Source organism: Taurulus bubalis (genome assembly GCF_910589615.1).
Source record: "Taurulus bubalis genome assembly, chromosome: 1".
Lineage (NCBI taxonomy): Eukaryota > Metazoa > Chordata > Actinopteri > Perciformes > Cottidae > Taurulus > Taurulus bubalis.
In genome coordinates, this window is record NC_136589.1 from 2,156,168 (window position 1) to 2,177,585 (window position 21,418).

Consider the following 21,418-nt stretch of genomic DNA (forward strand, 5'->3'; position numbering starts at 1 on the left):
CACAGGAGATTTAACATGAATCTCAGAATCTATGAATGGAATGAATGTAAACATGAGACATTGGTCCTATAGAGCGACTCTTCATCATCATCATCATCAGTCGAACACATTCAGCAGCAGGTTTAGTTTGTAGCTGTGAAGAACGTGAGCTTGAGGAGGAAACAGAAGCCGTGGTTAGAAGAGACGGAACATGTGGGACGGCAAGAGAGGAGGATGATGGTGGAGGAATTAAAGATGGAGGGGAGGAAGAACAAAGAAGATGAGAGGTCAAAGAGGTGATGGAGCAAACAGCATGAAGGGGACGAGCACTAATGTCCACTCGGGTAGGAGCAGGCGGGTCCGCTACCGAGCTGATGTGCTTCTGGGTCCGCTTGACCCGCTGCACCTCGGGGAGGTCCGAGATCGCCGTGCCGCGACCCAGAGCGTCCTTGTACTTAATCTGCCCGGCAACACGCCGGGTTTCAGACGAGGAGAAAAGAAGAGAAAAACAAAATAAGAGACAATCAGAAAGAGAGCGAGAGACAGGAAGTGACAACACCACACGTGGAGTTAGACGCGGCGTCCGGAGGGAGGGGAGCAGCGGGTCATGAAGGAGGACGCGGGGTCGCAGCCCAGCTCCTCAGCTGAGACGGGTCTAAAGGCTCGGGGGGGTATGGTGCGTTTGAGGGGGATGAAGGGCGAGGAAGAGGGGGATGGAGGGTGAGGAAGAGGGGGATGGAGGGTGAGGAAGAGGAGGATGGAGGGTGAGGAAGAGGGGGATGAAGGGCGAGGAAGAGGGGGATGGAGGGCGAGGAAGAGGAGGATGGAGGGCGAGGAAGAGGGGGATGGAGGGTGAGGAAGAGGAGGATGGAGGGTGAGGAAGAGGGGGATGAAGGGCGAGGAAGAGGGGGATGGAGGGCGAGGAAGAGGAGGATGGAGGGCGAGGAAGAGGAGGATGGAGGGTGAGGAAGAGGGGGATGAAGGGCGAGGAAGAGGGGGATGGAGGGCGAGGAAGAGGAGGATGGAGGGTGAGGAAGAGGGGGATGGAGGGTGAGGAAGAGGAGGATGGAGGGTGAGGAAGAGGGGGATGAAGGGCGAGGAAGAGGGGGATGGAGGGCGAGGAAGAGGAGGGTCACCGTGGAGATGTTGAGCTGGTTGCGTTTGACTCGCTCCATCTCGGGCGTCTCTGACACCGCCGTGCCGTGTTCCACGCCCGCCGCCTTGTATCGGATCTTTAGAGCAGAGAACAGCGACAGTCAAGGAGACGACACTGAGGAGGTTAGTTTGTTTCAACGGGATCCAGAAGATGGAAATGATTTAGGATGATTTGTGGAAATGGAGAAAAAAAAATCTGGTCATCAACGAAGGCTGGAAAAAAAAAAGATGTGAACTTTAGTTAAAATGGAGGCGGAGCTTAACTAGAAACACGGGAGGAGAAGTGTTCAAGGCTGCGGCCGACAAGTCTAAAGGTTCCTCGATGGAAAAGGTCACGAGGAGTTAGGAGACGTGTGAAGGAGAGTTCACGAGGAGTTAGGAGACGTGTGAAGGAGAGTTCATGAGGTCAAGGAAACGTGTGAAGGAGAGGTCACGAGGAGTTAGGAGACGTGTGAAGGAGAGTTCACGAGGAGTTAGGAGACGTGTGAAGGAGAGGCCACGAGGAGTTAGGAAACGTATGAAGGAGAGGTCACGAGGAGTTAGGAGACGTGTGAAGGAGAGGCCACGAGGAGTTAGGAAAGGTATGAAGAAGAGTTCACGAGGAGTTAGGAAACATGTGAAGGAGAGTTCACGAGGATTTAGGAAAGGTATGAAGAAGAGTTCACGAGGAGTTAGGAAACGCGTGAAGGAGAGTTCACGAGGAGTTAGGAAAGGAGAGAATCGACTCCTCTTTCACTGAATCTGTTCTGAGAGCTTTTATCCATCAACACGCTGCAGAAGAATCAATGAAACGGTTAAACCTGTGTGAGATAAATGCTGCCACCGCAAGGCATTGTGGGACGGCGTTATCTCCTCTCCTTTTGGTAAAGGAAGGTCCAGTGTTTCCTTGTTAAAGGAGATAGGAAAGGAAGCATTGAGGCACCTTCCCTTAGCACTTAGAGGACTAGCAGCTGGTTCCAGAAGGTGAGGAACCTTCTGGAGGAAAAAGACTTTCTGACCGCAGCCTTCCACTCTTTAGTGGGTCAGAGGACGTTTAAGGAATGATTTTAAGGGGATTGTTTCAGGATTGTTTTAGGATTGTTTCAGGGTCACTTCAGAGTCACTGCACAGGTCTCCTCTACCGAGCTGATGTTCTTCTGGGTTTCTCTGACCCGCTTCACCTCGGGCAGGTCTGGGATGGACGTGCCTCGGCCCACAGAGTCCTTGTACTGAATCTGAGCGTTGCACAAACCACACAGAGACACAGTCAGACCAACAGGAACCACACGGGGCTGTTGTGTTTTCATGAGACAAAAACATCTACAAGAGGAGAGAGGTGTCATGGCGGTGCGTTTGAGGGAGATGAAGGGTGAGGAAGAGGGGGATGAAGGGCGATGGGGATGGAGGGCGAGGAAGAGGAGGGTCACCGTGGAGATGTTGAGCTGGTTGCGTTTGACTCGCTCCATCTCGGGCGTCTCTGACACCGCCGTGCCGTGTTCCACGCCCGCCGCCTTGTATCGGATCTTTAGAGCAGAGAACAGCGACAGTCAAGGAGACGACACTGAGGAGGTTAGTTTCCCTTTGAGGAGGGGAGGGAATGCTAGAAAGTAAAGACATTCAAAGGGAGATTAAATCCAGGGGGAATGCACGTATTCAGGGAAAAATGGAGGGAATTTATGTTTTTGAGGAAATTCAAAATGAAGTCGACGGCGGAGGCTGAAAAAAAGAAAGAAAAAAGGAGTGATTTGTGAATCTGTAGTCGTTAGGATGAAGAGGGAAACCACAGGAGGTGGAAGTTCACTTTCAGACTGGGAGGAGAGGTCAGGAATGATTTTAGGATTGTTTCAGGGTCACTTCAGGGTCACTGCACAGGTCTCCTCTACCGAGCTGATGTTCTTCTGGGTTTCTCTGACCCGCTTCACCTCGGGCAGGTCTGGGATGGACGTGCCTCGGCCCACAGAGTCCTTGTACTGAATCTGAGCGTTGCACAAACCACACAGAGACACAGTCAGACCAACAGGAGACATTCATCCATTCATCCATTCATCCATTCACAACACGTCACAACTGACAGGAACACGTTGTTAGTGAAACCACATGATTCAGTGGATTATGATGCCAATAAACAGATGAAACATCATTTCGATGTAGTGAAATATGAAAAGATAAACATCCTACAGAGCCCTCAAAGGTCCAGTTAGTGATGAATATCAGAATCAAGAGTTCCCTTAGATGGAAGTAAAAGGGCCGAGCAATGAAGACGGGCTGAAACCTAAAGTACACAAAGTACACAATGTACTGCACTCGGATACAAGTGTCCAAATACTTTTACGCCATTTAGTGTAAAACCTTTGAAGTAAAAACTATTCTCTGAGATTATATATTGTACAAATTACGAGAAAGAAAACTAAATTCTCTGAAAGTTAAAAAAAACAACCTTCAAATATTCTCTGAGATTAAAGTTGTAGATGTAGGAAAAAAACTTTCACAAAAAGAAACCCGTGTGTCTCAAACTGTGGGGCGCGCCCCTCTAGTGGGGCGCAGAGGTATTACAGGTGGGCGCAGTCTGACGGAGAATCCGGTTTACTTGAAAAGGATTTACATTTTATTTAATCTATTATTTTAAAAAGCACGGATAGAGGAGTCACACAAAGTTATTCAGCATGGACCATTTAGTAAAAATGTAGTTGGGGCGGTGGGGCGCGAACATTTTTCTTCCTCCAAAGTGCGGCGTGACAAAAAGAGTTTGAGAACCAAAATGTCCAATTCTTTTTGTGCAAATTAATGACTTTAAAGTCTCAGAGATTCAAGTTATTTTAGAGTTTTTCCTTTTGGATACTTTTTAAGGACAATGGCCCTAATACGGCGTATCTTATAATGAAGTTAAAAGATAGATAAATAAATTATTCAGAGCATTGGGGGCTCCATAGAATCCTATAAATCAGTGAAATCTAAAAGTAAAACAACATGCATGAGGGATTAAAGGAGGGAGGAGATGAAGGAGGGATGGAGGAGGCGGTCTCTCTGTGGTACCGTGCTAATGTTGTGCTGGTTGAGTCTAACTCGCTCCATCTCCGGGGTCTCGGGCAGAGACGTCCCTCCTCCCAGATCCTCCTTGTACTGAATCTTTACGAGGAATGAGAGCAGCGACCAGAGGTTAGCCGACGTGTAACGAGGACGAGGAGGAACATGAACTCTACGCTCGACTTCACAAAAGCACGAGGGACACACTTCCTTCCACCACAACACAACTCTGTAAACACACAAGCGCCGCACTAACACGTCTACATGTTACACTAACAAGTCTACAAAGAGTCAGGTGTTAGTGGCATGAATTAAAATGCTTTAACAACAACTTCAGTTTGGTCCCAGGAGATAAGAGGCTGCATGTCAGGGCTCGTTAGAGAAAAGAAAGTTAAACCAAAACGTGTTAGAAAACACGCAGAGGAAGATATTGCGTCGTAGATACCAAGCTGAAATTCTTTGTATTCTCTTTAACGCGGAGCATTTCAGGAGTGTCCTGTATAGACGACACTTTGCCCTTAAAGTTTTTATGGTCAATCTGGTACTGGTGCTACGGGAGAGAAACAAAAGTCAAGTTAAAATGTTTCACAGTGAAAACATGAACCTCACTTTCTGCTTTGAGTACAAACATGGACGACACAACACACTTCATTTACATCTGGATTCAAGGCGTTGAGAGAAAAGGGAAAAAGCACTGAAGGTAATACTTTGCAGCAGACGTGGAGACAAACACAGAAGAACCTCTGACTTCCTTCCTGTCGCCCCGGTAGAACCAGAGAAACTCATCCTTTACTCTTACTTACAGTGCTGAAGTTCTTCTGGTTCTCACGGACTCTCAGCATCTCCGGAGTGTCCATCACGGGGACGTAGTGAGACATCGTCCTCTCCGCCTCCTCTTTGTACTTTTTCTGTAAACGACAGGAATATATATTTAGTTTAAAAACAGAGAGTTTTAAAGTGTTGATTGTCTCCAGGTGATTGCTGAGGATTGGGCCACCTGGCTGATGATGTTCTTCATCTGCTGAGCGTGGAGGATGTCCGGGGTGTCGATGACACTCGTGTAGCTGGCCCGGTCCAGCTCAGCCGTGTGCTTGTACTTACTCTGAGGAACAGAACACATCAGCAAGTCTGAGTAAATATACCAGAGCGACACGTTGTTTCAGCATCCATTAAGATGCAGAGTGACCACCAGGGGGCGACTCCTCTGGTTGTATAGAAGTCTATGCTTCATGTGTTAAAGCTGCATTCTCTCTCCTGACCACCAGGGGGTGACTCCTCTGGTTGTATACAAGGATATGCTTCATGTGTTAAAGCTGCATTCTCTCTCCTGACCACCATGGGGTGACTCCTCTGGTTGTATAGAAGTCTATATTAATGACTCTCCTTCTCTTGATGTATTCCCTCAGTAAACATTGTAAACATGAGTTTATGTCTCAATCTCTAGTTTCAAGTCTTCTTCAATACAGCATGATGTTCATTTAGTAAATTATGGTCATTTAGAGTCAAACAGACCATAAAGCAGGGGACGCTTTAGGGCGGGGCTACAAGGTGATTGAACGTTAATCGTCGCATTTTGGTGGCCTAAAAAAATGTCCTTGACGTTTGACGTGTGGAGCTGTCCGTGGTGCTGACCCTGAAGCCGCCACCACGTCGCCGCTTTAGGAGCTTTTTTCTGCATAATAATAATTATAATAATAATATTCTAATAACCGACATAGACGTCACGGTTTGTGTTTGAGTTGTGAGCTTTAATGGAGAGCATACTTTGACAATATGACAATTAATCCATATTGTCATCGATAAAATATCATTTCAAGCTACGGAATATTAAATTATTCATTATGACACTGACTTTGATTGCCCCATTAAAAAAAACATTATTTCTTACTGGTTATCATAGTTCTGCACTTCCTGGCCCATATCGTTCACGCTGGCGTTGAAGTAAATCATAATAATGTATTTTATAGTATTATGTAGGATAAGGTCGTGTCTCGTGGGGCCCCTGGTCCTCGGGCCCCGTACCCCATGCATTGAGGCCACTTGGCCCCCAGGATGAAACAGGAAGTGCCCCTGACCTGACTGAGGATGTCCGTGGCGTTCTTCGCCCTCATGAAGTCCGGCGTGTCCGTCGCCAAAGCCAACATTCCTCTTCCTTTGATCTCCAGCTCCAGAGACTTCTTGTACTCTCTCTGCAAACATCACAGGGGACTCGTGTTAACCGGTGAGAGGGTTACTCGTGTTTACTGAGCGGGGGAGGGGCTGCAAAACAAAACACTTTGAGGGAATCGTGAAGAAAGACAGCTAGGAGAGATTAGGAGAATTTTTTGTTTTTTTAAAAGGTCAAGGACAGCAGACTGTTTGTGAAGCTCCACTCACAACTGAAAAAAACAGCAGTAGTTACGGGAAGTGTGTTAAAGCATTAAAAACAATAATGTTTTCAATGTTTTCACTGTATTCTCTATTATCTCAGTTTATTTACAGTAATAACACTATCATGCACTAAGAAAACCAACCTTTAAAAGATACGCAGAGCATATCTCCAAAATTACAATGAATTAAAGTGAAAGTAAAGCTTTGATGCATCTGGAACCTCAGAATTAAGATTTTGACTTGCATGCAAACTGTTGATGTGCTATAATATAGATATGAAATATTCCACGTTTCATCAGAACATCAACTAAAACTAAATATGCTTTGAGTACATTTAAGGCTGACTTTTGCAATATTTATCAGACTTAAAAGAGGAAAATTGAGGGAACATCAAAGTGTAGAAATCACAGAAGAAGATGCTGGAAGATTAGTGATGTCACGAAGCGAGGATCGAAGTAGGAGTCAAACCCGGCAGCAACTCTTTTTAGGAGTGATGATGATGAAGCTGAGTTAAGGGGAGGGTTCAGCAGATGAGGGGGGTTGAGCCGACGCCGTGTCCGCCGGCTCTCGGGCATCGTACCTCAGACAGGATATGAGTTGCATTCCTTGCTCTCCTAAAATCCGGAGTTTCCTCCACATCAGTGATCCCTTTACCCTTCACTCCCTCCTCTAGATCCCTCCTGTACTCTTTCTACAGGCGGAGAAGAACAGAGGCGAGCCGTGCAGACAGACAGGGCTCAAAGTCACCGAGTGCCTCGACCAATCAGAGTTCAGGACGAGAACATCGTTGTGAACAATGACCGATGACATTGTTGTGAATGATGACATCGTTGTGAACGATGACATCGTTGTGAACGATGAACGATGACATTGTTGTGAACATGAACGATGACATCGTTGTGAACGATGAACGATGACATCGTGGTGAACATGAACGATGACATCGTTGTGAACATGAACGATGACATCGTTGTGAACGATGACATCGTTGTGAACGATGAACGATGACATCGTTGTGAACGATGAACGATGACATCGTGGTGAACATGAACGATGACATCGTTGTGAACATGAACGATGACATCGTTGTGAACATGAACGATGACATCGTTGTGAACATGAACGATGACATTGTTGTGAACATGAACGATGACATCGTGGTGAACATGAACGATGACATCGTTGTGAACATGAACGATGACATCGTTGTGAACATGAACGACGGCATCGTTGTGAACATGAACGACGACATCGTGGTGAACATGAACGACGGCATCGTTGTGAACATGAACGACGACATCGTTGTGAACGATGACATAGTGGTGAACATGAACGATGACATCGTTGTGAACATGAACGACGACATCGTTGTGAACGATGACATCGTGGTGAACATGAACGATGACATCGTGGTGAACATGAACGATGGCATCGTGGTGAACATGAACGATGACATCGTGGTGAACATGAACGATGACATAGTGGTGAACATAAACGATGACATCGTGGTGAACATGAACGATGACATCGTGGTGAACATGAACGATGACATCGTTGTGAACGATGACATCGTGGTGAACATGAACGATGACATCGTGGTGAACATGAACGATGACATCGTGGTGAACATGAACGACGACATCGTTGTGAACGATGACATCGTGGTGAACATGAACGATGACATCGTGGTGAACATGAACGATGACATCGTGGTGAACATGAACAACGACATCGTTGTGAACGATGACATCGTGGTGAACATGAACGACGACATCGTTGTGAACGATGACATCGTGGTGAACATGAACGATGACATCGTGGTGAACATGAACGATGACATCGTGGTGAACATGAACGACGACATCGTTGTGAACGATGACATCGTGGTGAACATGAACGATGACATCGTGGTGAACATGAACGATGACATCGTGGTGAACATGAACGATGACATCGTGGTGAACATGAACGACGACATCGTGGTGAACATGAACGACGACATCGTTGTGAACGATGACATCGTGGTGAACATGAACGATGACATCGTGGTGAACATGAACGATGACATCGTGGTGAACATGAACGATGACATCGTGGTGAACATGAACGATGACATCGTCCTGATCGTTGAGGATCACGTTTCCCTTCTTAAAGGAGAACCTGTGAACCGTCTCTCAAGGAGATTATTCATTATTCTCTTATGGAGGGAAATCTTTCAAACATTTTTCACGGGAGGCGTCGGTGACTTCGGCGAGAATCTTGATAAACAACGTGAACCACAGTTTATCAGATAGAACGTGGAGACAAAAACAACAACAATTCAACACGAGTTTCACCTTTGAGTCACACGACTGCATGCGGACTGTTTTTAACATGAAGCTGTTAGTCGTGTCCTGATGGTGAAGTTAGAGTCCAACATGTACACAGACACGTGTAAACAAACAACAAACAACCATACGTGTAAACAGACACACATATAAATACATATAAATACAAACAAACAAACATTCCTACGTGTAAACACACATATAAACACAAATAATCAGACCTACATGTACAGACACACGCATAAATAAACACAAACAAAGGAGCGGAGAGACGGATGATGCGTTAATCTGAGTTTAGGATGTGAAGGGAATCGTGCCAACAAACTCAGTCTAGAAGGAGGAAGCTCCTCGTGAGTTTAAAACAAACAAAACCAGAACGCGGTGAAGAAGGACTGAGGGGGAAGAAGTCTTAGTATGATTACGAGGAGGGTGAGGAGGTTCTCGGGGCTCGTCGTCCTCTTAGTTACCTCACTGGCTATTTTGGTGGCGTGTCTGACATGAATCATGGCAGGCGTGACCTCCAACCCCGAGAGGTTCTTGCCCCTCATGTGCTCCTCAAAGTCCTTCTTATAGTCTTTCTATCGGCCCAAAGAGATAAAGACAAGACACAGCTCAGCCACCACACGGCACCCGACACCCTGGGTCCACTCAGAGGTGCGTTCGTGAGGCGTTTACTGTCCGTAACGTCACCAGAACAACAACACTCTGGTTAAAGTTTCAGCTGATTATCAATGAATACATGAATAGAGACAAGCGCATACTTTACCTTCCCGGCATCGTGGGAGTGAGATTGAGCTTATAATACAATAGTATGTCATATAGTAAGAACAGCGACACACGAAGTGCTCATTACACATTTTACACAGTTTCATTGCCGGTTCAGATTTGGAAACGGCAAAGCTAAAGGAATGTGGGAGGAATCCACATTTTACAAGATACTTTAACTCCTAAGCACAGTTTAGATTGTATGAACTTGTATTTAAAGGCACTGTAAATTAAATGATATATATATATAATATAGCATCTCAATATATATGATATTCTTCAGAGGACAGGTGAGTTATGAATTACCTGGCTCTGCATGTGCTGGGCCTCTTTAGCCGTCACATAAGTGGGCGTCTCAAAGTCCAGCATGGCCTTCCCCTTTTCCTGCTCATACTTCTCCTTGTATTTCACCTGCACACACACACACACACACACACACACACACACACACACACACACACACACACACACACACACACACACACACACACACACACACACACACGTAATGTCAGACAGGCACATAGCGTTTAATGTTTGCATTCATTTCAGTGTTTTAGTTTTAATCCAAAACGAGTAGATTTCTGTCAAAGTTAAATGTTGATGAAGATATAAATACTTTTATAAAAAGTCTGCATTCGCTATCATAAATAAATAGACTGCGACGGATTACACAACTCTTAAAAATGTAACTTATATTGTACGGGCATGAATGGAAACCTGGTGGCTGCCAAGAAGGTGGTAAAAATACTATAAAAATACTATAAACACTCAACTGCAAAATGGGAATACAGCACTAGTAAAAGTATGCATAGTTTGAAGTTAAAGTGCTTTCTATTTAAGAATAAATCAATATTTAGAAAGTTGATCTTATAATCTTAGATCAGTTGCAGGCTTTTTTGTGAAATCCTTTCCTTATTTATTTATTTTATTTATAAGTGAGCATGTAAAATATTAAACATAAACGTTGTGTTACGTTTCCTGCTACTTGAGTTATTGACAAATAAAAGCAGAACTCCCATAACCGTGTGTGTGTGTGTGTGTGTGTGTGTGTGTGTGTGTGTGTGTGTGTGTGGAGGGCTTACGATGCTCTGCAGCTCAGAGGCCTCCTTGTGATGGAGCTGCTCTGGCGTGTCAGCGATCATGTGGTAGTGACCTTTACTGTCCTCAAACTTCTTCTTGTAGACGTACTACGGGTTCACGTGAAGCGACAGCTCAGTCCGGTCGCACAGAGACACGTCTCACATTGTGCGACAGAAACACAAGCAGTAACATTATAACTGTGAAAACTGCGAAGAGTATCGGGGCCATTGTAGGTAAAGAATATTATAGAGCCGGGATGAATATTATTATCTATGAATATAGAGTAAAGAACTTTCAGATTTCAGGAGAATATTCACAGGAAGAAAATTCTGAATTAACCAGAATTTTTTTTAATATTTTCTGAGATCATAAAATCTTAAATCTGTGAGAAACAAACACTTTTAAACTGGTATATTTATGAGAAGAAAAAAAAGCGTGCACATTTTATGATGCACGCTTTTAAGTCGAAAAAATGCATAAATTCAGAAATTAAATCCGCAAATTTACGATAAAACAACTCCAACAAATATTTTTTTTTTTTTGGTGAAGGACCCACTTGACTTCACTCGGCCATGTTGGATCATCCTCAGAGGACGATGACCTCATCATGAGCTACTATTTCAGCCCAGTATCATCAAATTATACTGCTACCTACTGTGAACTGGGTTCATTCAGAAGAAAACAACAACAAAAATCACGTGAAAAACATGAATGTTTCTTGTAAATTTACCAGTTTAACAATGGACAATATCCACGTTTTTTTTCTCATGAATTTACAATTCTACGTTTGGAAGATCTGCGTTTGTTCTCATAATATTTCCGCTCTCTCCCGGCTCTTTTACCTTTAATGGTGTTAATGCGCCATTGTAGGAAACAAGCAATGTCAACACATATGACATGCTGTCTAAACAATAGGCAAGGAAATTAAAAATGGTGGTTAAAAATGATCTAGAAGGGAGTTTTGTGTTAAGTGATCATTAATGAAAGATTTATCAACTGCAGGAGGAGATGAATCAAAGTGAGAGAAACGAGGAACGTATGAGAAGGTCAAACAGGGTCAGAGAAGGTAAGGGTCACTACCAGATGAGGTGTGGAGGACGGAGTCTGAACCCATGAGGTGAACCATGTTAGAGTGGTGAGGGAGTCTGAACCCATGAGGTGAGGGAGTCTGAACCCATGAGGTGACGGAGTCTGAACCCATGAGGTGAACCATGTTAGAGTGGTGAGGGAGTCTGAACCCATGAGGTGACGGAGTCTGAACCCATGAGGTGAAGGATGTTAAAGTGGTGAGGGAGTCTGAACCCATGACGTGAGGGAGTCTGAACCCATGAGGTGAAGGATGTTGAAGTGGTGAGGGAGTCTGAACCCATGAGGTGAGGGAGTCTGAACCCATGAGGTGAAGGAGTCTCAACCCATGAGGTGAGGGATGTTGAAGTGGTGAGGGAGTCTGAACCCATGAGGTGAGGGATGTTGAAGTGGTGAGGGAGTCTGAACCCATGAGGTGAGGGAGTCTGAACCCATGAGGTGAACCATGTTAAAGTGGTGAGGGAGTCTGAACCCATGAGGTGAGTGAGTCTGAACCTATGAGGTGAGGGAGTTTGAACCTATCAGGTGAGGGAGTCTGAACCCATCAGGTGAGGGAGTCTGAACCCATGAGGTGAGGGAGTCTGAACCTATGAGGTGAGGGAGTCTGAACCTATGAGGTGAAGGATATTAAAGTGGTGAGGGAGTCTGAACCCATGAGGTGAGGGAGTCTGAACCTATGAGGTGAAGGATGTTAAAGCGGTGAAGGAATCTGAACCCATAAGGTTCAGCGGCTTCCTGCGGGTCGAGAGCTCTTACGCTGCTGGACAGCTTGCTGGTGCTCAGGTTGTGCTGCATGGACAGAGACTCGGCCATGTCGGTCACGGGCTTGTGGAGCTTCTTCAGGTCGCCCTTGTACTTCACCTGCACACACACAAGTATATGAATATGAATATATATATATATATATATATATATATATATATATATATATATATATGAATACATGAAGTACATAAGTATATATACAGGAACACAGTCTCATTTCCTGTAGCTTCTCCCACAGATGTGTCTTTTATTTTGTGTGTTACTCACATCACTGGCCAGCAGGTTGGCATCCTTCAGCGTCTGGTAGATCTTACTGTTCTTCAGGTCGTACTGGGGTCGCTTCCCTTTCATCTCCTTGTCAAACTTCTCCTTGTACTTCAGCTGTCAGGTGATAATATATGAGAGAGTTAGCGAGCGGAGACGAGTACCAGAGGAAGAGTCACGACTTCATCTAACTGGAAACATTCACAGAACAACAAAATGCTCTTTTTTTTCTTTTTTTTTTAAGTGTATAAAAAGGGACAATTTTGCTTTGGACATATTGCGTAATGGATGATTGTTTTATATTAACTTAATATTATTAAGTTAATTAATATTAGTTAAAATTAAAGTGTGCGTCCCTCGTTATACAAGAAAAAACACAACTGTAGTCAAACTGTGTGTCGTCCTCTGATTCTCCTCATGCATACGTTTATTCCCTCTTTGCATTCAGCAACCATGGCGCTCGTTAGTCGACAGTTTTGGGTCCAGGAACACGTCATGAAATCAATACAATCAATACAATCAATACAATGGATCACAGGCTTCTTCTCAACCAAACCCAGACGGCGGTCAGACTTTGAGTCTCTGCATCCAGTTTGACCTGAAAGCTTTCTGAGCTCATTGTGAACGGAGCCAAATTCTGTGAACGCGTAATATTTATTTATTTATTTATAAATATTACATATATATATATGTAATATTTATATATATATCGTGGTCGTGTTTCAGAGGGAGTCTGGCCAAAGACAGAAGAGAAATCCTTCAACGTGAAACAAGACTCAGAAGAAAAACAAGTGTAAATCCAGCAGCAATATTAAATTAATCTGTTATTTTTTTATTTGCACCAACGTTTCAGAAAGTCCACGCTGCCCTCTGGTGGTCAGATTAAAACTAGCGGATACACACATGTTTTTTTCCGTAGAGACGGGATCGTTTGGACATGCAACAAAAGGTCCCGGGGCCGGAATCGAACCCGGGACCTTGTGGTCATGTGGCATGCTGCTCGGCAACATATGTTTTATGGAATAATTCATATTTTAAAAAATCCTTCCTTTTCAAAAGAAATTCGAGACTTTAAGAGAAAATGTAAAATAAAAAATAAAAACTTTTGTTTAGTTTAGTTTTTAAAGTGAAGATGTCGCCTCATTATCCGAATTATTTTTGATGCTGCTTTTTATATTTCTTATGATGCAAATTCAGAAAATGCAATAAATGAACCAGCACAACAAATAATGCAACAAGGAGCCGCAGAGTCAGAGACAAGAGAACACAAGAGGTTGCACACAATGCTAAACTGCAAAAGAAAGAGAACGAGAACGAGGGATGAGAGGTGATGGAGGGATGAGAGGATGAGAGGAAGAGCGGTGGAGCGTCAGCGCGGGAACCGGCTTACATCACTAGTCATGGCACTCATTTTCTTAATGTGCCGCATCTGGAGGGTGTCATAGGAGGACGCTCCGTGGTGGGAGGGCTTGGCCTCCACCTACAAGCGCAGCAAGATGGAGGGATGAGAACACACAGACGGGGACGCCGAGGAAGAGGAGAGAGAGGAGGAGGAAGAGGAGAGGGAGGAGGAGACAGAGGAGGAAGAGGAGAGAGAGAATGGAGGAAGAGGAGGAAGAGTGGAGAGAGGAGGAGGAAGAGGAGAGAGACGAGGAAGTGGAGAGAGACGAGGAGTCAGAGGAGGAAGTAGAGAATGCAGGAAGAGGAGGAAGAGGAGAGAGATAAGGAGTCAGAGGAGGAAGAGTAGGTTTAAGGATGGAGGAAGAGTTCAGGAGGAAGAGGACAGGAGGAAGAGGACAGGAGGAAGAGGACAGGAGGAAGAGGACAGGAGGAAGAGGACAGAAGGAAGAGGACAGGAGGAAGAGGACAGGAGGAAGAGGAAGAGGACAGTAGGAAGAGGAGAGGAGGAAGAGGAAGAGGAAGAAGAGTTCAGGAGGAAGAGGACAGAAGGAAGAGGACAGGAGGAAGAGGAAGAGGACAGTAGGAAGAGGAGAGGAGGAAGAGGAAGAGGAAGAAGAGTTCAGGAGGAAGAGGAGAGGAGGAAGAGGACAGAAGGAAGAGGACAGAAGGAAGAGGACAGGAGGAAGAGGAAGAGGACAGTAGGAAGAGGACAGGAGGAAGAGGAGAGGAGGAAGAGGACAGGAGGAAGAGGACAGGAGGAAGAGGACAGGAGGAAGAGGACAGGAGGAAGAGGACAGGGTTAAGGATGGAGACATGATGTGATGAAGATAGTTAAACAGGTAAAAGTCTGGGTCACATGGCAGCATGAGGAGCAGCTGCTTCATCGTCAGCCTCCAGGACGACGAAGCAGCTGTGTGTTGTGAGGGCGACGCCCACAGGAGGCGTGTCATCCTGTTAAACTAACGGACGACAGCGCAGCAGCAGCACCTGTCCGGTGACCCGGTGACCCGGTGACTCGTACCTGGCTGTTCAGCTTGGACACCTCGGTGGCCAGAGTGATGTCGGGGCGGTGCAGCAGAGAGCCGCCGCGGCTCGCCTCGGCCCGGGCCTTCTCCCGGTAGCCCACCTGACAGGAGGAGGAAGAGGAGGAGGAGGAGGAAGAGGAGGAGGAGGGGGAAGAGGAGGAGGAGGGGGAAGAGGAGGAAGAGGAGGAAGAGGAGGAGGAGCGTCAACAAACAAACATCAATCAAACTACTCAAATATTTAAAATGCAATCAGGATTTCAAGTTCAAAATGTGAGCTTTGCTAACAGAAACCTCCTCGTCCCTCTTGGTGCATTTTAAAGGCTCTATTCAATTTTGCACTCTCCTATTGTTTGTTATTGTTTGTTTGTTTGTTTATTTACACCTCACACACTTAATACACACATACATACTTGCACTTTTGCACAGTTTAAGTTTAATTTAATTCCTAAATTAATACTGCTGCATCCCTGCTGTTTTTATGTCTTATTTTTTGTCTGTAAATTGCCCTTGGGGATTAATAAAGTATATATTCATTCATTCATTCATTATGCTGTTGTGTTGTTAACAGTAAACAGAGGGTTTGTAACCCAGAGGGTCGACACCGATGACAAGAAGGATATCTGAACCCCCATCACATTCCAGCATGTGTTTGTGTGCAGCGTTTAGTCCTCCCCCTGCAGCGTTTAGTCTTCCCCCTGCAGCGTTTAGTCCTCCCCCTACAGCGTTTAGTCCTCCCCCTACAGCGTTTAGTCTTCCCCCTGCAGCGTTTAGTCCTCCCCCTGCAGCGTTTAGTCCTCCCCCTGCAGCGTTTAGTCCTCCCCCTACAGTGTTTAGTCTTCCCCCTGCAGTGTTTAGTCTTCCCCCTGCAGCGTTTAGTCCTCCCCCTACAGCGTTTAGTCCTCCCCCTACAGTGTTTAGTCCGCCCCCTGCAGCGTTTAGTCCTCCCCCTACAGCGTTTAGTCTTCCCCCTGCAGCGTTTAGTCCTCCCCCTGCAGTGTTTAGTCCTCCCCCTGCAGCGTTTAGTCCTCCCCCTGCAGCGTTTAGTCCTCCCCCTGCAGTGTTTAGTCCTCCCCCTGCAGTGTTTAGTCCTCCCCCTGCAGCGTTTCTGTTACCTCGCTGATGAGCTTGTTAGCCTGAGTAGCTTTCCTGATGTCGGGGCGGTCCGCCACGCTGGTGTAGTGGAGGTTGGCTTTGGCCTCTTTCTTGTAGGCGACCTGCAAGAGAACAGTTAAAAAACATGAAATCCATCCCGACGCTGAGGCTGAAGGAAGGAAACACAGGAGGAGTGAGGAGGCGACTCACGCTGCTCTGACTCTTGGCCACGCCCATGGCGTGCTGCACATCGGGAGGAGTGACCATGTTGTTGTAGATGGACTTGCCCTTCTCCTTCTCAAACTTGGCTTTGTACAATTTCTGTAGAGGACGTAAGAAAAGGAACGTCAGGGAAAGCCGGGGACACGAGTCCGGACTACGCAGGGTTCACACACACTCTGACCTATGGTTTCATGACTTTTAACCACATTTTCATGACTTTTAACCACATTTTCATGACTTTTCCATGACTTTAAACCAAATTTCAAACTGAGCGTAAATGAACGTCATGAACACATGAATATAACACATTTACATGACTTTTGCTAAACTTTGGGGGTTTTATTTGGGAGGTTCCCCATGAGCGTGTGCCTACGAGGCGAGGGCCCGTACCCCGCTGATGAGCTTGTTGATATCCTTGCTGTGGGCGGTGTCCCGGGTCTCCTTCAGGGTGGTGAACGAGCCCGACTGCATGTCCTTCTTACTGGCCGCCTTGTATTTGCTCTGAGGACGAACAGGAATCACCAGTACAGTTAAAGGTCATACAAACAGCCACACAGTGCAACATACGGTTCTCTCAACATGTGAGCGAGTGAGTCGCCTGGTGACGGAATGAAACGCACCTCTGACACCAGCGAGCGCACGGCCTTGGCGTGCAGGATCTGAGGCGTGTCGCTGACGGGGAGGTAGTGGCCCTTCCCCTTCTCGTACTTCTCCCTGTACTTCAACTGAGAGCGGCGACACACAGCGTGAGCAGCGGATCACATTCAGGTATGACGTGAATTCACTGCGTCACAGAGGTGGGAATCACAACTTTACCTCGCTGGCCATGTCTGTATTCTTCATGTTCAGGAGGGTCAGCTTGTCGTCCACGACGGGGATCACACAGCCCTTCATCATCTCTTTGTCATACTTGTACTCCACCTGTGGGGGAAAGTATTTATACATCGTTAGGACAGTACAGTACAATTAAAAGATTGAGATAAAATTAATAAATACAAATATTTGAAATAATAGTCAAAATAAGGCTTTGGATTAAAAAGCATAATAAGTGTTAAAAAGTTTTCAGTCTGGATTTAAAAAGCAGTCGTTCCAGCGTTGCGCTGCATAACAACTCAAATACGTTCTGACCAGGTCCTTTACTGTTCATTCATCTTGTCAGACATAAAGCACAAATCATTTCATACTAATCTAGTTTTGCCATAAGTTCCCAGGGTGATGAAATTCTGCTCTCGTTCCTGCTTTTACAGAAGAAGAAGAAGAAGAAGAAGAAGAAGAAGAAGAAGAAGAAGAAGAAGAAGAAGAAGAAGAAGAAGAAGACTCACATCGCTCTGCTGCAGGGAGCTCTTAGCGGCGTTGAGGAAGTCGGGTCTGTCTGCCGTCCAGATCCACTTGTCCTTGGTGGCCTGATACTTCTTCCTGTAGGTCAGCTGGAAACAATGAAACAATAATAATGAGAACAATGAGTTCTCAGGTGTGTGAGGTCAGGAGTGTTCTCAGGTGTGTGTGAGGTCAGGAGTGTTCTCAGGTGTGTGTGAGGTCAGGAGTGTTCTCAGGTGTGTGTGAGGTCAGGAGTGTTCTCAGGTGTGTGTGAGGTCAGGAGTGTTCTCAGGTGTGTGAGGTCAGGAGTGTTCTCAGGTGTGTGTGAGGTCAGGAGTGTTCTCAGGTGTGTGTGAGGTCAGGAGTGTTCTCAGGTGTGTGTGAGGTCAGGAGTGTTCTCAGGTGTGTGTGAGGTCAGGAGTGTTCTCAGGTGTGTGTGAGGTCAGGAGTGTTCTCAGGTGTGTGAGGTCAGGAGTGTTCTCAGGTGTGTGTGAGGTCAGGAGTGTTCTCAGGTGTGTGAGGTCAGGAGTGTTCTCAGGTGTGTGAGGTCAGGAGTGTTCTCAGGTGTGTGAGGTCAGGAGTGTTCTCAGGTGTGTGTGAGGTCAGGAGTGTTCTCAGGTGTGTGTGAGGTCAGGAGTGTTCTCAGGTGTGTGTGAGGTCATGAGTGTTCTCAGGTGTGTGAGGTCAGGAGTGTTCTCAGGTGTGTGTGAGGTCATGAGTGTTCTCAGGTGTGTGTGAGGTCAGGAGTGTTCTCAGGTGTGTGAGGTCAGGAGTGTTCTCAGGTGTGTGAGGTCATGAGTGTTCTCAGGTGTGTGTGAGGTCATGAGTGTTCTCAGGTGTGTGTGAGGTCAGGAGTGTTCTCAGGTGTGTGTGAGGTCAGGAGTGTTCTCAGGTGTGTGTGAGGTCAGGAGTGTTCTCAGGTGTGTGTGAGGTCAGGAGTGTTCTCAGGTGTGTGAGGTCATGAGTGTTCTCAGGTGTGTGTGAGGTCATGAGTGTTCTCAGGTGTGTGTGAGGTCATGAGTGTTCTCAGGTGTGTGTGAGGTCAGGAGTGTTCTCAGGTGTGTGAGGTCAGGAGTGTTCTCAGGTGTGTGTGAGGTCAGGAGTGTTCTCAGGTGTGTGAGGTCATAAGTGTTCTCAGGTGTGCGAGGTCAGGAGTGTTCTCAGGTGTGTGTGAGGTCAGGAGTGTTCTCAGGTGTGTGTGAGGTCAGGAGTGTTCTCAGGTGTGTGTGAGGTCATAAGTGTTCTCAGGTGTGCGAGGTCAGGAGTGTTCTCAGGTGTGTGTGAGGTCAGGAGTGTTCTCAGGTGTGTGTGAGGTCAGGAGTGTTCTCAGGTGTGTGAGGTCAGGAGTGTTCTCAGGTGTGTGTGAGGTCAGGAGTGTTCTCAGGTGTGTGTGAGGTCAGGAGTGTTCTCAGGTGTGTGTGAGGTCAGGAGTGTTCTCAGGTGTGTGTGAGGTCAGGAGTGTTCTCAGGTGTGTGTGAGGTCAGGAGTGTTCTCAGGTGTGTGTGAGGTCAGGAGTGTTCTCAGGTGTGTGTGAGGTCAGGAGTGTTCTCAGGTGTGTGTGAGGTCAGGAGTGTTCTCAGGTGTGTGAGGTCAGGAGTGTTCTCAGGTGTGTGTGAGGTCAGGAGTGTTCTCAGGTGTGTGAGGTCAGGAGTGTTCTCAGGTGTGTGAGGTCAGGAGTGTTCTCAGGTGTGTGAGGTCAGGAGTGTTCTCAGGTGTGTGTGAGGTCAGGAGTGTTCTCAGGTGTGTGTGAGGTCATGAGTGTTCTCAGGTGTGTGAGGTCAGGAGTGTTCTCAGGTGTGTGTGAGGTCATGAGTGTTCTCAGGTGTGTGTGAGGTCAGGAGTGTTCTCAGGTGTGTGAGGTCAGGAGTGTTCTCAGGTGTGTGAGGTCATGAGTGTTCTCAGGTGTGTGTGAGGTCATGAGTGTTCTCAGGTGTGTGTGAGGTCAGGAGTGTTCTCAGGTGTGTGTGAGGTCAGGAGTGTTCTCAGGTGTGTGTGAGGTCAGGAGTGTTCTCAGGTGTGTGTGAGGTCAGGAGTGTTCTCAGGTGTGTGAGGTCATGAGTGTTCTCAGGTGTGTGTGAGGTCATGAGTGTTCTCAGGTGTGTGTGAGGTCATGAGTGTTCTCAGGTGTGTGTGAGGTCAGGAGTGTTCTCAGGTGTGTGAGGTCAGGAGTGTTCTCAGGTGTGTGTGAGGTCAGGAGTGTTCTCAGGTGTGTGAGGTCATAAGTGTTCTCAGGTGTGCGAGGTCAGGAGTGTTCTCAGGTGTGTGTGAGGTCAGGAGTGTTCTCAGGTGTGTGTGAGGTCAGGAGTGTTCTCAGGTGTGTGAGGTCAGGAGTGTTCTCAGGTGTGTGAGGTCAGGAGTGTTCTCAGGTGTGTGTGAGGTCAGGAGTGTTCTCAGGTGTGTGTGAGGTCAGGAGTGTTCTCAGGTGTGTGTGAGGTCAGGAGTGTTCTCAGGTGTGTGTGAGGTCAGGAGTGTTCTCAGGTGTGTGTGAGGTCAGGAGTGTTCTCAGGTGTGTGAGGTCAGGAGTGTTCTCAGGTGTGTGTGAGGTCAGGAGTGTTCTCAGGTGTGTGAGGTCAGGAGTGTTCTCAGGTGTGTGAGGTCAGGAGTGTTCTCAGGTGTGTGAGGTCAGGAGTGTTCTCAGGTGTGTGTGAGGTCAGGAGTGTTCTCAGGTGTGTGTGAGGTCAGGAGTGTTCTCAGGTGTGTGTGAGGTCATGAGTGTTCTCAGGTGTGTGAGGTCAGGAGTGTTCTCAGGTGTGTGTGAGGTCATGAGTGTTCTCAGGTGTGTGTGAGGTCAGGAGTGTTCTCAGGTGTGTGAGGTCAGGAGTGTTCTCAGGTGTGTGAGGTCATGAGTGTTCTCAGGTGTGTGTGAGGTCAGGAGTGTTCTCAGGTGTGTGTGAGGTCAGGAGTGTTCTCAGGTGTGTGAGGTCATGAGTGTTCTCAGGTGTGTGAGGTCATGAGTGTTCTCAGGTGTGTGAGGTCAGGAGTGTTCTCAGGTGTGTGTGAGGTCAGGAGTGTTCTCAGGTGTGTGTGAGGTCAGGAGTGTTCTCAGGTGTGTGTGAGGTCAGGAGTGTTCTCAGGTGTGTGAGGTCATGAGTGTTCTCAGGTGTGTGTGAGGTCATGAGTGTTCTCAGGTGTGTGTGAGGTCATGAGTGTTCTCAGGTGTGTGTGAGGTCAGGAGTGTTCTCAGGTGTGTGAGGTCAGGAGTGTTCTCAGGTGTGTGTGAGGTCAGGAGTGTTCTCAGGTGTGTGAGGTCATAAGTGTTCTCAGGTGTGCGAGGTCAGGAGTGTTCTCAGGTGTGTGTGAGGTCAGGAGTGTTCTCAGGTGTGTGTGAGGTCAGGAGTGTTCTCAGGTGTGTGAGGTCAGGAGTGTTCTCAGGTGTGTGAGGTCAGGAGTGTTCTCAGGTGTGTGTGAGGTCAGGAGTGTTCTCAGGTGTGTGTGAGGTCAGGAGTGTTCTCAGGTGTGTGTGAGGTCAGGAGTGTTCTCAGGTGTGTGTGAGGTCAGGAGTGTTCTCAGGTGTGTGAGGTCAGGAGTGTTCTCAGGTGTGTGAGGTCAGGAGTGTTCTCAGGT

General features: G+C 46.7%; 1 protein-coding gene across 1 annotated transcript in view; it reads right to left on the reverse strand.

Annotated features, from left to right (window-relative positions):
- Positions 1–21,418, reverse strand: part of neb (nebulin) — a 109,993-nt gene that overhangs the window by 18,125 nt on the left and 70,450 nt on the right. The window contains exons 111-131 of the mRNA XM_079218401.1: positions 17,860–17,964; positions 17,354–17,458; positions 17,158–17,262; positions 16,928–17,038; positions 16,526–16,636; positions 16,336–16,437; positions 15,220–15,324; positions 14,188–14,277; positions 12,801–12,914; positions 12,525–12,629; positions 9,906–10,010; positions 6,213–6,326; positions 5,135–5,239; positions 4,941–5,045; positions 4,583–4,687; positions 4,147–4,239; positions 2,997–3,089; positions 2,541–2,636; positions 2,256–2,348; positions 1,116–1,211; positions 347–439 (exon numbers count right to left, since the gene is read on the reverse strand). Of these exons, the coding sequence (XP_079074527.1) occupies positions 347–439; positions 1,116–1,211; positions 2,256–2,348; positions 2,541–2,636; positions 2,997–3,089; positions 4,147–4,239; positions 4,583–4,687; positions 4,941–5,045; positions 5,135–5,239; positions 6,213–6,326; positions 9,906–10,010; positions 12,525–12,629; positions 12,801–12,914; positions 14,188–14,277; positions 15,220–15,324; positions 16,336–16,437; positions 16,526–16,636; positions 16,928–17,038; positions 17,158–17,262; positions 17,354–17,458; positions 17,860–17,964 (2,151 nt within the window). The remainder of the gene's footprint in view (positions 1–346; positions 440–1,115; positions 1,212–2,255; positions 2,349–2,540; positions 2,637–2,996; positions 3,090–4,146; positions 4,240–4,582; positions 4,688–4,940; positions 5,046–5,134; positions 5,240–6,212; positions 6,327–9,905; positions 10,011–12,524; positions 12,630–12,800; positions 12,915–14,187; positions 14,278–15,219; positions 15,325–16,335; positions 16,438–16,525; positions 16,637–16,927; positions 17,039–17,157; positions 17,263–17,353; positions 17,459–17,859; positions 17,965–21,418) is intronic.